The 14348-nt window shown below is 56.9% G+C and overlaps 1 protein-coding gene across 5 annotated transcripts in view; it reads left to right on the top strand.

Annotated features, from left to right (window-relative positions):
* The window catches only part of TTC31 (tetratricopeptide repeat domain 31), a 29246-nt gene extending 24950 nt beyond the window's left edge, over window positions 1–4296 (top strand). For 3 of the 5 annotated variants that reach the window (XM_030547093.1, XM_030547090.1, XM_030547094.1), the window contains one exon: window positions 1337–1946. In XM_030547093.1, the coding sequence (XP_030402953.1) occupies window positions 1337–1637 (301 nt within the window). In that variant the 3' untranslated portion in view covers window positions 1638–1946. Of the gene's footprint in view, window positions 1–1336; window positions 1947–3872 lie in introns of those variants that run through there. The other 2 variants (XM_030547096.1, XM_030547091.1) reach the window with 2 other exon arrangements.
* Window positions 4297–14348: the final 10052 nt, after the last annotated feature.

Below are 14348 nucleotides of genomic sequence, written 5' to 3'. Positions count from 1 at the left end.
CCTGCTTGCTGTGTGGGTTGTGCCAGCAGGTGCCGCTGTTCTCCATGGCACGCATGGCAGAGCCAGCCGCACCTCTTCCTGGAGAGCTGGCGCAGCCTGCCCTGGCTGTTTGCCTCTCCTGTGCTCCTGGTGGAAGGAGCTGTGGACGGTGCAGCCAGCACAGGGGACCAGCCTCCCCCTCCCTGCCCCCCCCTCGCCATGGCAAAGTGAAAACGGACCAAAGTAATAACGGGATAGGCTGGAATGGCCTCTAGGGTGTCTCCCAGGAGCCTCCCTGCACTCTGAACACGGTCTCCCCAAAGCGGTGGAGTCTGGGCGCACTCCACTTCCAGTCCTGACCCCCGAGCTCCAGTGTGGGGTAGGGCTGTTTAACCCTTACGGTGCAGTGTCTGCAGGTGCTGCCCACCATGGGGACGTGTCTGGAGGATGAGGGGGGCAAGGAACCCGAGAGTCCTGGTGGCTCAGTCCCATGGCTCCCCTGCTGCCCCGTGCCATTGTGAGCCCCACAGCTGGGGCCTCTTGCACCAGGAGCCATCTCCCATTGCACTGGTGGGCATGGCCCTTGGCTTGGTGCCCGCCTTACGTGGCAAGCTTGGTGCAGGGCCCCCGAGCAGCGCTCCTGTCTCCCTGCTCTGCACAGGAGATGGAGCTGTGCTGGGTGAGGGGTCAGTGCTAGATGGATCTGCATCGCTGGCCTGGATCAGCTGGGTTGCATCTGAGGAGCAGGCATCACCTGGGGTACAGGTGTTTCCAGGCACTGCTGCCCCCCGGGGGCAAGACCCACAGGAAGGAGGCAAGGGCAGCGGCGGCTGTGCGGGGTGGGCGGAGACCAGGCTACAGCTGTAATCCTGAGCAAAAGCGTGGAGACCTTAGGAAATGCCCCTAAGAGGTGGGGCTGAGGCACTAACTCTTAGGGCGCAGCCAGCCATGTGCTAGAGGGGTGCCAAGGCTTAGAAAGGGGAAACTGCTTCTCCTCAGCTGGGAGGAGCCTGTGGAACTCATGGCCACAGGCAGTGATGAGGTGAAGTACTGAACAGCAGTGTGAACGTGAGGCAGTCCTGAGTTCCACGACGAGGCGAGTAATTGTGACCTGGCTGGCCCCAGGGCCCTGCCCTGCCCCTTCCCCTCTGAACTAGGATGCTAGGGCATGAGGTAGAGTCCAGCCTGGGCTGTGAGCTGGCGCCAGCCGACTTGTGCAGGGGGACAGTGTGCCCATGGAGTAGCGTGGAGGGGCTTGTTCTGTAGCCTTTTCTCCCCATTACGGTACCTCTGCGATGGATCAAGTCGCCTCAGGTGTCCTTCTGACAAGCTACGCAGGTTGCACTTCTGCTGGCAGGTGTTTTCTCCAGCTCTTGGAGTCACGCTGGTGGCCCTTTTCTGCACCCTCTGGTGCACCTTCCTTTGAAAATGTGGATACCAGACCGGATGCAGGATTCTGGTGTCTCTCTCCCCAGTGCTGGACCAGAGGGAAATCACCTCCCTGCTGTTGCTCATCCCCACTCTGCAAATCCGCCCGTGGATCCCTCTTCGGAGCTGCTTGTCTGCAGAGACCCCAGGATCTTTCTCTGTCGCTGCTTTCCAGGAGCCAGCCGCTACTCGGGCCGTATGGTGTGCCTGCCTTGCTCCTAAGTGGGTAATGCTGCTGTATGAAAATGTTCTGGTTGAATGGGCCCAGCTTACCAAGCAATCCAGACCACACAGTCCTCGTTATTCCCGGCTCCCCCAATCTGTGTCGCATGCAGAGTTGATATTTACTTCGACATCATCGGCGAAGGTGTTGGCGTCTCGGGCCTGCTACCGGCCCTTGTGCTGCTGCACTGACTGTTCCCCCGCTCGGCGAGGAGTCCCCAGGGCCGACTGCTGTTGAAGACTGTGACGAACTGGGAATGTTCTTAATGTTTTCTCTGAATACTGTGTTGGTGCCTCAGTGTCCCCATGGCAGTTCTTAAGTATCTGGCAGAGCAAAGGGCCAGTGCACCTAAATGCCTGACACTCTGTCTCCTAGCAACTGATGGCCTGGGCCCCTTCTCTGCAAAGGTGCCAGCTGAAGGTGTTGGAGACAAAGGGATCAGGTGACCTCCTGGCCCGGGAAAGGAACTGAGCAGAGAGGAGGGGCTGGAAGGGGTGGTTAGTCTGGAGCTGGCTGAGGGCAGACGTGGGGGTCTGGCTCACTGCCCCCCAGAATGGACCCAGCCGAGGGGTCCGGTTCGCTGTATCTACAAGCTCTGTTTTAGACCCTGTTCCTGTCATCGAATAAACCTCTGTTTTACTGGCTGGCCGAGAGTCACGTCTGCCTGCGAAGTGGGGGTGCAGGACCCTCTGGATTCCCCAGGACCCCACTGGGGCGGGCTCTCTGTGGACAGCGCCCGGAGGGGCAGAGGATGCTGAATGCTCCAAGGAGAGATCCAGGAGATAAAGACGTGTGAGCTTCTTGCCCTGAACAAGTCTGCTCCAAGGGAGAGGAGGCTCCCCAAAGTCCTGCCTGGCTTTGTGGGGAGCAGTTCCAGAGCATCGCCCGGGGACTCCGTGACAGAGACGTCAGCCAGTTCTTAAACCAGTCAACATGGGCTCTGTTCAGAGGGGATAGAGCTGATTTTTCAGACCGAATACTATGCATTACTAAGACAAATGCCTTACAGATGTTTAAAGATACTGCATTTAGGCAGTCACCTTCATCAACCAAATCTGTGATCTCATCAGAAAATGAAATTCAGTTTGTTTGACGAGCCCTGTTTTCCATGAAATCACCTTGACTGGACTTAGTGATGCGCCTGGCCTGCCTTCCTTCGCTTTTCCGTTATTTCAGCTAGGATTGATGTCAGGCAAACCAGCCTATAGTTACCCAGCTCTTCCTGTATCTTTACAAACACAAACAGCTAGTTACTGACCGCAGCTGCCTTTTCTGCATCCTTACAACACTCGGAGCATTTCCATTGAGCAGGGACCCTGTACCATTGCTAGGATTTTGTTTGCTCCTAATATACTTTAAAACTTCTTTATGTACTTAGCCCTGCCAGCCAGAGATTTTTCCCCTGGTGTTTTTAGCTTCTGTGATCAATTATCTGCAGTTCAGCTTTATCCATCATAATGAGGTCCAACATTTCCCCGTGTTGGATGTAATGCTCCTTGTGGTAAAAAGTTTTCTAAAATCATCATTAGAGTTTTGAAAATTAACTGCTGGCTGCATGAGACCTCCAGCCTGTCTCCCCCAGATCGAAATCCACCAGAGCACCACAACTTCTCTTTCCACACACTTAGACAAGGAGTAACTCTCTCCCCCTTCTGGGGTCACATCTGCCTCGGGCTCCAGGCCCCTCCCATTCCTGCAGCACCAGCCCAGCGAGAAAGCCTGGCTGGCTAGTGCCCGCCGCTGAGCTCGGAGCCATGTGAACTCATAGGGGCTCAGGCTGAGAGATGGGTATAGGGTTGGGGGAAGCAGTAACTAGTGGGACCTACTTGTGCCAGGACCGGGGTAGCTGCGGCTGTCCTGCATCGCCGAGGACAGGGCTCCAGCAGGGCCAGCTCTGTGCTGGCCGGGGAGAGGTGGGGCTGGACCTATGGGGGCCGAGCAAGAGACTGATCCTGCCCCAGGCATAGAGCAGTTAACCAAGGTGAACAAACATGTGGCCCTCCCCTCCCCTCCCACACCCCAGCACAAGGCTCAGTGCTCTCCCCCTCCCACACCAGCTGGGATTGCTTGTTGCCATGACAACATTATGGATGCAATGATCATTGCAGGCAGCATCTGTCCCTGTGTCTGCCTGTCTCTTCCCCCCTCCCTGTATCTCTCTCTCCGCCCTGTGTGTGCGCACCTGCCTGTCTCTTCTGGCCCTAGCTCCATGGGTTGTACCCCCCTCCCTCTTTCCTTTCAGACGCCCAGGGCTGGGCACCGTAGGGGATCCCTGCTGACTTTGGTGCCAAATGTGTAGCTGGAATGGACCCCACAGCTCCCATCTTGTCCTCTCCATAGCCCAATACAGACCCTTCCGGCAGCGTTCCAGGTACCATGGGGACATCAACAGTGTGTGGCTTGGAGTGTTCCCAGCAATGGGGCCCGGCCCTTCTCCCTCTGGGGGGGGGGTAGTGGGTTTCCTACCCAGCCACTCGGGTTGGGGAGGGATCTGTAGGCCAGAGCAGCTGGGCAGGAATCCCCGGGGCAAGAAAGAGGCTAATGGGAGATGCTGGCTGAAGTATTTTATCCAGCGGCACATGTTCAGCAAGGGGGCTGGAGAACCCTCCTCCCCCATACACTAGCCTCGTGGCTGGGGCAGACCCCCCGTCCTGCTGTGAATCAGGCAGAAGGGGATGTGACCCTGCTCTTCCACCCACAGCCTGAGGCTCCAACCACAGGCTGCCATGGTGGCTGTGAGAACAGGCTGGTCTGGCTCCAAGATCAGGTTCATGGGCATGGGCCATGTGTGACGCACCGGCAAGGGAAGGCTTGTTCCCATTCTACGCCTTCTGTCCCCCACCACAGCCACCAGCCTAGGCCCAGGCCAAGCGACTGGGACTGGGAGGGTGGGCGGGGCGGGGCCTCCCGCTCCCCCAGCACCGGGAAGGCGCACAGCCCCAGCTGGAGTTGCAGGGAGCAGTGGTAAACAGCGGAGGGGCTGTGCCAGGCTGAGACCCATTGGCCAGGCTCACAGGAGTGGTTCCTGAGCAGAGGGCGGCCCAGACATGGGCCCCCAACTCCCTCGCAGGGCTCTGCCCTTTACTGTCATCAGCGTTTCCTCTTGGCTGGTTCAGGCAGCTCCCCGCTGCGGTTTGGGAGCTCCCAGTGTGCTCTAGGGAGCCTGCACCTCGCTGGGGGCTTGGGCGCAGCGTTTGTCTCCTTTGCGGCTCCTGCCCTGTGGGCCTCCCCCCACCTGGGAAATCAAAAGCATCATTGGAGTGGTCCCCACCTGGCTGCATCTCCAGTGTGGCCGGGCTGGGGACTGCGAGACCAGCGCTGCGTTTCGCTGGCTCTGCAAAGGGCTTGGCCATGAAGGCAGCTTACAGCCGGTTCCCGCAGCAGCTCTGCTGCCTTGTGCACTTGGTATCCCACCAAGTGTCTTTTCTGACGGGGGAAGAGGCCCCCACGTTCTTGCCCCTCCGTTTCAGGTCTGGCTCACACACCACCAGACTCGCGCTGGCCTGCGGTGTGAAAGAAAATCTTTTTCAGAAGTGACTGTTCCCTGACACCACAGAGTAGGGTGACCAGAGGTCCTGATTTTATAGAGACAGTCCCAATTTTGGGGTCTTTTTCTTATATAGGCTCCTATTACTCCCCACCCCCATCATGAATTTTCACACTTACTGTCTGGTCCGCCATCACAGAGCCCCACTTCCCCTGGTCTGGGCCAGAGCATCACGTGCACCCCATGCGGCTGGGCCTGCCCTTCATCCCTCCCATCCCCATGGGTGATAACATCCTGGACTCGGGCCATTGTTCTGTGAGCAATCCGAGCAGGGCTTTCTCCGTGGGGCCACCCCCTGCCCACAGCTCCTTTCTCGTTCTGGTAGCTGTCCTATGAGGCCCCTGCTTTGCAGCTGACACCCACCTGTCCCCCCAGTTCCAGTGAGGCAGGCAGGGGCCGAGAGCTGAGTTTGTGGTTCCAGTGAAACTCCTTGATTCCTTCAGAGACCCTAGGATGACCCGTCTCCTGTAACGGCAACGCCTGGCCAATCTGCCCCTGGCCCCGGGAGCCAGGAACTACCCCCCACTACCACCAGCCATGCCAGGATCTCTTACCCTACCTCCGCGTGTCTCTTCCTTGCTTCCGGGGGGGGGGGGCAGCCAGCAGGAGCTCTTACCCTACCCCCGCATGTCTCTACCTTGCTTCCTGGGGGTGTGGGGGGAGCAGCCAGCTTTTCACTACGGCTCTAGAGCTCAGCAGGTCCCCAGGGGCTCTGCCTGCGTGAGCGGCTGGTCTGCCTCAGGAGAGTCTCCATAGCAGCCAGGGCAAAGCTGAAGTGGGAGTGGAGTTCCTGAGTGAGGGGACAGGAGGGTTGCACCCCGTGCATGTGAAATGGAGCAGGGGGCCAGGGAGCTCCAGGATGCTGCGGTGCCCAGCCAGGGCCGTGCAATAGGGCACAGCACCGTGCAAATAGCACCGGGATCAGTGGGGCCCGCCCCTCCGCTGCCTGCTGGGCCGCCGCAGAACCCTCCCTGCTTCCGGTGCCTGGGGGCTGCAGGAGGCGGTGGCTGGTGCAGGCAGTGGGGAGTGGTGCGTCCCAGGGAGCCCGGCGGCACGATGAGTGGCAGGGAGTGCTAGTTCCTGCCCTCACCCCCAGCCCAGGGTTCGTGTCCCTGCAGGGCTGGGCTGGCCGCCCCAAGACTGGCTGGAATGCTGCCCCTTACAATGTGCTGCCCCAGGCATGTGCTTTTCTCATCTGGTGCCTGGAGCTGGCCCTGGGCCTAGCGTGCAGGGCCCCATGGCGGGCTAGGAGCTGTAGAGGCTGCAGGCAGCAGCTTTGGGTGTCAGCAGCGCTAGTTGTGCAGCTGCCTGCCCCATCCACCCCCCACTCCCCTGAGCTAAGGCATGAATGGGCCTGGGGTTGGCTCTGCCCCAGCAGCATGGTCAGCTGGTCTCTGGGGGGGGGCTGGGGTGCTGCCTATAGCCTGTCTCCCACCCCGTGTGTAGTTGGCCAGGGCATGGCTCCGCTCTGGTTCCTGGGTCTCCTCAGGAAGTGAACTGCCGGCACCTGGCTCTCCCCAGGCTGCTGGAAGGGGAGACTGATTTCAGTGCGGACGGATGGGTGTCCCTGTGCAGGGCCCCCAAACCACCCAGCTTACACCCTTCTCCCACAGGACTGGGAGCCGGGGGGGATGGCGGCTGTCCCGGAGCTCCTGAGTAGGGGGAGGAGGCGCTGGGTCCTGGGTTCACCATTTGACTGGCTGAACTGGGGTGGTGGTGGAGGCTCCATCCCGTGGAGTGTTTCTGGCCAGACTGGGAATCTGGCAGCTCTGCTCTAGCTGAACCTGCTCTTCTGGGCTGGCTGGTGTCCCTGTGGGAGGGTCGCTGGCTGTCACGCAGTGTGGGGGAGTCCAGGCCCGGCACCCCTCTTCCTGCGATTCCCCGGGACTCTCAGCCAGCCAGTAACACAGAAGGTTTATTAGCCGACAGGAGCACAGTCCCAAGCGGAGCGTGTAGGTACAACCAGGACCCTTCAGCCAGGCCCCTCGGTGGGGGGGCAAGGAGCTTAGACCCCAGACTTGGGGTTCCCTGCGTTGCACCCCCGAGCCCAAGACTGACAACAAAACCTCCTCCAGCAGCTCTCTTCCTCCTCCCCCAGCTCCTCCTCCCCTTTGTTCAGTCTCTGGGGCAGGAGGTGTCACTTCTCCCCACTCCCCCTCCTGGCTCAGATTACAGCTCAGGGAGCTTCCTTCCCCTCCCCAATGTAACCCCCCTGCAAACTTCCCAGGTCAAATCCACCCTGCTCCCTGCTCTGGCACACTGGCCTGCAGTGTAGTGGAGTCAAAGTCAATAGTCACAGTGGTCACTTCTGGCCTTCAAAGCGGAGACTAGAGTGGGTCCAGGGTAGGAGGGGACGGGACAAGGCGTCGGAAAGCTCTGGCAGTTCCCTGCTTTTGGAGTCTGCCCTGAAAAGAATTGACCTTGGCAATTGCTAACCCAGCTGCCCAGCCCCTCCTTGGAAACTGGCCAGCAGCTGCCACTCGCTGGTCACACAAGTGGGGCTGGTTTACGCAGAGGGGTGATGTTCCAGTGAAACGTGCATGGATGCTCTTCCGCCAGTGCAAAACCGGGTTGGGGCGGGGAGGGGGGGGTTCGCTTGCACCTGTTCATGTAGAGCTGCAACTTCAGCCGGTTCCACCTCGCACCTTTACGTGCAAAGCTGCTGCGGCAGCATGTGCAGAGCCGGCTGAAGAAGTGGAAAATCCCATTCGCTCGCTTGAACGGTAATGGGGCGTGAGCCGCCGCAGCTCAGGCACCGTGTGAAAGAGTCGATCTCGGCAGACAGCTGGGGCTCGGAAAGTCAAACAGTGAGATGAGAGGCCACAGAGCTCGCAGGCGAGGGCGGGGAGCTGGAGTTCAGTAACCGAGCTGATGCTGCGGCTCCTGGAATCGTAACAAACACTCATTGCCATGGCTTGGTCGTGCCCTCGTTGTGTGTGCTGACAGCAGGCTGACGGGGTGTGAATGAAGGGGCGACTGGGCTACGTCTCCACTTGAACTGCAGCAGAGCTGCAGCGCTTCAGCAAAGCCACTCGCTCCAGCGCTGGGGTTCAGCCTCCTCCCCGAGTGGGAGTCGCGGGGGCAACAGAAGAATCCTGCCATCTGCCAGGGGAGCTCAGCGGAGTGTCCTCGCTCGGGGGGATGCGGCTTTCACACTCCCGACCGGCCTTAGCGTGAGCTGGGGGAGCCACGCGGGGCCCTGAGAGCCCCTGTTGGGTTTCCTGTCGTCTTTAAGGAAGTGAAAGAGGCGAGCAGGGCACGTGGATGAACTCAGTTAAGTCAGAGTGGGAGGAGGCCCCAGGCTCCGTCGGGACAGAGAACTACCCAGGGGCAGGGCAGAACCCAGCAAGAAAAATGCAGCTAATCCACGTGGGGGGAATAACCAGACACCCTGCATGAGGGAACAGGGATGGCCAAGGCCATGGGAGGGTGGAGGGCACAGCAGTGGGACCTACCTATGTAACAGGAGAGGGTGGGGAATAGGCCAGTGGTTGGCAGCTGTGAGGGAGGAGGAAGTTCCTCAACTCTGCAAACACTTGGAAGGTGGTAAGGTGATAGGGAATAGCCAGCATGGATTTGTAAAGAACAAATCGTGTCAAACTAATCTGATAACGTTCTTTGATAGGATAACGAGCCTTGTGGATAAGGGAGAAGCGGTGGATGTGATATACCTAGACTTTAGTAAGGCATTTGATACGGTCTCTCATGACATTCTTATAGATAAGCTAGGAAAGTACAATTTAGATGGGGCTACTATAAGGTGGATGCATAACTGGCTGGATAACCGTACTCAGAGAGTAGTTGTTAATGGCTCCCAATCCTGCTGGAAAGGTGTAACAAGTGGGGTTCCGCAGGGGTCTGTTTTGAGACCGGTTCTGTTCAATATCTTCATCAACGATTTAGATGTTGGCATAGAAAGTACGCTTATTAAGTTTGCGGACGATACCAAACTGGGAGGGATTGCAACTGCTCTGGAGGACAGGGTCAAAATTCAAAATGATCTGGACAAATTGGAGAAATGGTCTGAGGTAAACAGGATGAAGTTCAATAAAGATAAATGCAAAGTGCTCCACTTAGGAAGGAACAATCAGTTTCACACATACAGAATGGGAAGAGACTGTCTAGGAAGGAGTATGGCAGAAAGAGATCGAGGGGTCATAGTGGACCACAAGCTTAATATGAGTGAACAGTGTGATACTGTTGCAAAAAAAGCAAACATGATTCTGGGATGCATTAACAGGTGTGTTGTAAACAAGACACGAGAAGTCATTCTTCCGCTTTACTCTGCGCTGGTCAGGCCTCAACTGGAGTATTGTGTCCAGTTCTGGGCACCGCATTTCAAGAAAGATGTGGAGAAATTGGAGAGGGTCCAGAGAAGAGCAACAAGAATGATTAAAGGTCTTGAGAACATGACCTATGAAGGAAGGCTGAAGGAATTGGGTTTAGTTTAGTTTGGAAAAGAGAAGACTGAGAGGGGACCTGATATCAGTTTTCAGGTATCTAAAAGGGTGTCATCAGGAGGAGGGAGAAAACTTGTTCACCTTAGCCTCCAATGATAGAACAAGAAGCAATGGGCTTAAACTGCAGCAAGGGAGATTTAGGTTGGACATTAGGAAAAAGTTCCTAACTGTCAGGGTAGTTAAACACTGGAATAGATTGCCTAGGGAAGTTGTGGAATCTCCATCGCTGGAGATATTTAAGAGTAGGTTAGATAAATGTGTATTAGGGATGGTATAGACAGTATTTGGTCCTGCCATGAGGGCAGGGGACTGGACTCGATGACCTCTTGAGGTCCCTTCCAGTCCTAGAGTCTATGAGTCTATGAGTCTATAACTCTGAGCCCCGAGGTTCCCATCTTGGAGCAGCAGCGAGGGGAGACCCCCTCTCTGCCCTGATCTGGCATGACTGCAGCTGGGTACAACGTTTGGTCCTGGGCCCCTCCTTGCTGGGACAGTGTGGACAAGGCAGAGGAGGGTTAGAGCAGCTCCAGAGATGCTCTGGGGGCCTGCGGGGCTCAACTTTGGGTAGAGATTTAAAGGAACCAAATGTGACTGGCTTGGCTGAGTGATGTTTAAGGAGAGGGTGGGCTCAGGCTGGATCTGAGCAGTCTGGCTGGTGAAGCATGGCATGCTGGGGTCTCCTGCCCGGCGCTTGGAGTGTCCAAGGGCTGCACCTCCATAAGGTGGCTGCAATCTGCTCCATTAGGAACACCCTTGGTTGGGCGGCCCTGGGTTGCCGTTAGCTGGAGAGGGAAAGGGTACCTGGGGCCAGCACCCAGGCTTATCTCAGGTGCCAGGCCCGCAGACCTTGAGGAGAAGAAGCCAAGCAACCAGGTCTCCACCAGGTAAGCCATTGCTCTGCCTCAGTGGCTCTGTAGAGCATGGGGTGGGGCTTCTGCTCCTCTTCAGCTCAGGCAAGTTGGGGGCTCCTCCAACATAGGGAGGTGCTGCACCCCAGTAACCCAGCTGCCTTCCTGGGAGAGCTGCATCTCCTTCTGAGGCGTGGAATGGGCCACACAGCCCCAGAGTGGGCAGCAGCCGAGAAACCAACCCAAACATGGGCTGGGGATCTGACAGTGGCTGTGACCTCCAGAAAGGATGGGGCTTGGATTCAGCATTGCAAGGCATGAGTGGTTACAGCTGTGGGTGGGGGGATGAGGGGGCTGTGCTGCCAATCCGAAAGGGAGGAAATCCAAAACGCATTAAAGATGAGGGGGGTGAGGTCCCCCTGCCGCTGTGAGAATTAGCCCTGCCTGTATTGTGTGTAACAGTCCTAGAAATGCAGGGCATCCAGGCCAGCCTTTGCACTTTGGTAGGACGGGACTGTGTGACCTCGCAAGGTCCCTTCCAGTCCTATGACCCCATATTACCTAGAGCAGCCCTGGCAGGTTTGTCTGACCTGCTCTTAAACACCCCCGCCCCCGGCCAGAGACTCCACAGCCTCCCTGGGCAATTGATCCCGGCGCTTAACCACCCGGCCAGTGAGGAACTTCTCCTAGTGCCCAACCCAAACCGCCCCTGCTGCGCTTTGAGCCCATTGCTCCTTGTCCTGCCCTCAGTGGCTAAGGAGAACCATTTCTCACCCTCCTTCAGAACAACCTTTTACACCCTTGAAACTCTTCTCATGGCCCCTTCTGCCTTCTCTTCTCCAGCCTGAACGGCCCCCGTGTTTTCCGGCTCCCCTCACAGCCCCTGTTCTCCAGACCTGTCAGCATCTTGTCGCTCTTCTCTGGACTCTCACCGATTTGCCCACTTCTTCCCCAGAGTGTGGGCTGGGACCACCCCTGACACCCATTAATGCTGTGGGCCAGCTCAATCCCCTAAACTACAGTTGTGCACCCCTCCCCCACCCCACATTGACCCCCCAGCCACAACTCTGCACCCCTCCCCCACCCCACATTGACCCCCCAGTCACAACTCTGCACCCCTCCCCCACCCCACATTGACCTCCCCAGTCACAACTCTGCACCCCTCCCCCACTCCACATTGACCCCCCGGCTGCAAATCTGCACCCCTCCCCCACCCCACATTGACCCCCCCCAGCCACAACTCTGCACCCCTCCCCCACCCCACATTGACCCCCCCAGTCACAACTCCGCACCCCTCCCCCACCCCACATTGACCCCCCCCAGCCACAACTCTGCACCCCTCCCCCACCCCACATTGACCCCCCCAGTCACAACTCCGCACCCCTCCCCCACCCCACATTGACCCCCCCCAGCCACAACTCTGCACCCCTCCCCCACCCCACATTGACCTCCCCAGTCACAACTCTGCACCCCTCCCCCACTCCACATTGACCCCCCGGCTGCAAATCTGCACCCCTCCCCCACCCCACATTGACCCCCCCCAGCCACAACTCTGCACCCCCCCAGCCCCAAACTGACCTCCCCAGCCACAACTCTGCACCCCTCTCTCAGTGGAGGTACAGTTGTGGAGTCATTCAATGGACAGCACCAGGAGAGAGAGCGGAGGAACATCTGTGGGGAGTGGGTGACGGGGTAGGGCTGAGGAGGGAGGGGTAGCGGTGAGGAGCTGGGGGGTAGCGCTGGGGAGGGAGGGGAGGTGGTGAGGAGCTGGGGAGGGAGGGGTAGCGCAGGAACTCCCATCCCTTACATTGGAAAATATAATCCCAACTATACCTAGAAAATGATGGGGTCTAAATTAGCTGTTACCACTCAAGAAAGATCTTGGAGTCGTTGTGGATAGTTCTCTGAAAACATCCACGCAATGTGCTGCGGCAGTCAAAAAGGGGATGAGAATGTTGGGAATCATTAAGAAAGGGATAAAGAATAGGACAGAAAATATCATATTTTCTCTATATAAATCCATTGGACACTCACATCTTGAATACTGTGTGCAGATGTGGTTGCCTGATCTCAAAAAATATATATTGGATTTAGAAAAGGGCAACAAAAATTATTAGGGGTGGGGAACGGCTTCCATATGAGGAGAGATTAATAAGCCTGGGACTTTTTAGCTTGAAAAAGAGACGGCTCGGGGGGATATGATTGAGGTCTATTAAAATCATGACTGGATAAGGAAGTGTTATTTACTCCTTTTCATAAAACAAGAACTAGTGGTCACCAAGTGAAATTAATAGGCAGCAGGTTTAAAACCAAAGGAAGTATTTCTTCACATGACGCACAGTCAACTTGTGGAACTCCTTGCCAGGGGATGTTGTGAAGGCCAAAACTATAACAGGGTTCAAAAAGGAACTAGATAAGTTCATGGGGGACAGGTCCATCAGTGACTATTAGCCGGACGGTGTCCCTCGCCTCTGTTTGCCAGAAGCTGGAAATGGGCAGCAGAGGTTGGATCACTCAATGATTCCCTGTTCTGTTCATTCCCTCTGGGGCACCTGGCACTGGCTGTTGTCGGCAGACAGGACACTGGGCTAGATGGACCTTTGGTCTCACCCAGTACAGCTGTTCTTATGAAGAAGAAAAAAGGGTTACTAACCTTTTGTAATTGTTGTTCTTAGAGATAAGTTGCACGTGTCCCTTCCCTGCACCCTTCTGCACTGGAGTTTCTGGAAAGAATGAACTGAGGGGGCGAGGAGTTGGCTGGGCCCTTTGTGCTGATGCCAGCGGCGCATGGCAGCAGAAGGCACTCAAGCCACCCTGCCGGGCACCACTGGGGGAAAAGCTGTCTGGAGACTGTGCACAGGGCATGTGTGATGAACTAGGAATGTTCTTAACCTTTTCTCTAAATATGGTGTTGGTGCCTCAGTGTCCCCATGGCAGTTCTTAAGTATCTGGCAGAGCAAAGGGCCAATGCACCTAAATGCCTGACACACTGTCTCCTAGCAACTGATGGCCTGGGCCCCTCCTCTGCAAAGGTGCCAGCTGAAGGTGTTGGAGACAAAGGGATCAGGTGACCTCCTGGCCCGGGAAAGGGGCTGAGCAGAGAGGAGGGGCTGGGAGGAGTTGTTAGTCTGGAGCTGGCTGGGGACGAGGAGTGAAGTGCAGATGTGGGGGGTCTGGCTCACTGCCCCCCAGAATGGACCCAGCCGAGGGGTCCGGTTCGCTGTACCTACAAGCTCTGTTTTAGACCCTGTTCCTGTCATTGAATAAACCTCTGTTTTACTGGCTGGCTGAGAGTCACGTCTGACTGCAAAGTGGGGGTGCAGGACCCTGTGGCCTCCCCAGGACCCTACTGGGGCGGGCTCGCTGTGGGAAGTGCACGGAGGGGCAGAGGATGCTGAATGCTCCAAGGAGAGACCCAGGAGGTGAAGCCGTGTGAGCTTCTTGCCCTGAACAAGTCTGCTCCAAGGGAGAGGAGGCTCCCCAAAGTCCTGCCTAGCTTGGTGGGAGCAGTTCCAGAGCATCGCCTGGGGACTCTGTGACAGCCTGCACACACAAGAGTGGAAGGAACATGGGCAACACAGCTTGAAGAACAAGTTACGAAAGGTTAGTAATTGTTTTTCATTTGTTTCTGGTTTCTTCTGTTGTGGCAGAGGTGGCTGCTCATTCTGTTGTGGGGTGCATCCAGCTCTGCTTTTCACCCATTTCATTGACTTGGTTAAGATTCAAGCAGTCTTGGCAACAACCAGCATCTCACTCAGCCGTTCTGTATTCCAGAGGGGAGCTGAGCCTTTATTAAGAAGACACACGGCTCCCCTAATGCTGACGTCTGAGCTTTAAGCAGTCGCATTCTCGACAACTGTCTC

Source organism: Gopherus evgoodei, unplaced genomic scaffold, assembly GCF_007399415.2.
Source record: "Gopherus evgoodei ecotype Sinaloan lineage unplaced genomic scaffold, rGopEvg1_v1.p scaffold_52_arrow_ctg1, whole genome shotgun sequence".
NCBI lineage: Eukaryota > Metazoa > Chordata > Testudines > Testudinidae > Gopherus > Gopherus evgoodei.
The sequence above is the reverse complement of the archived record's forward strand: the minus strand, read 5'-3'. Positions and strand labels throughout refer to the sequence as shown.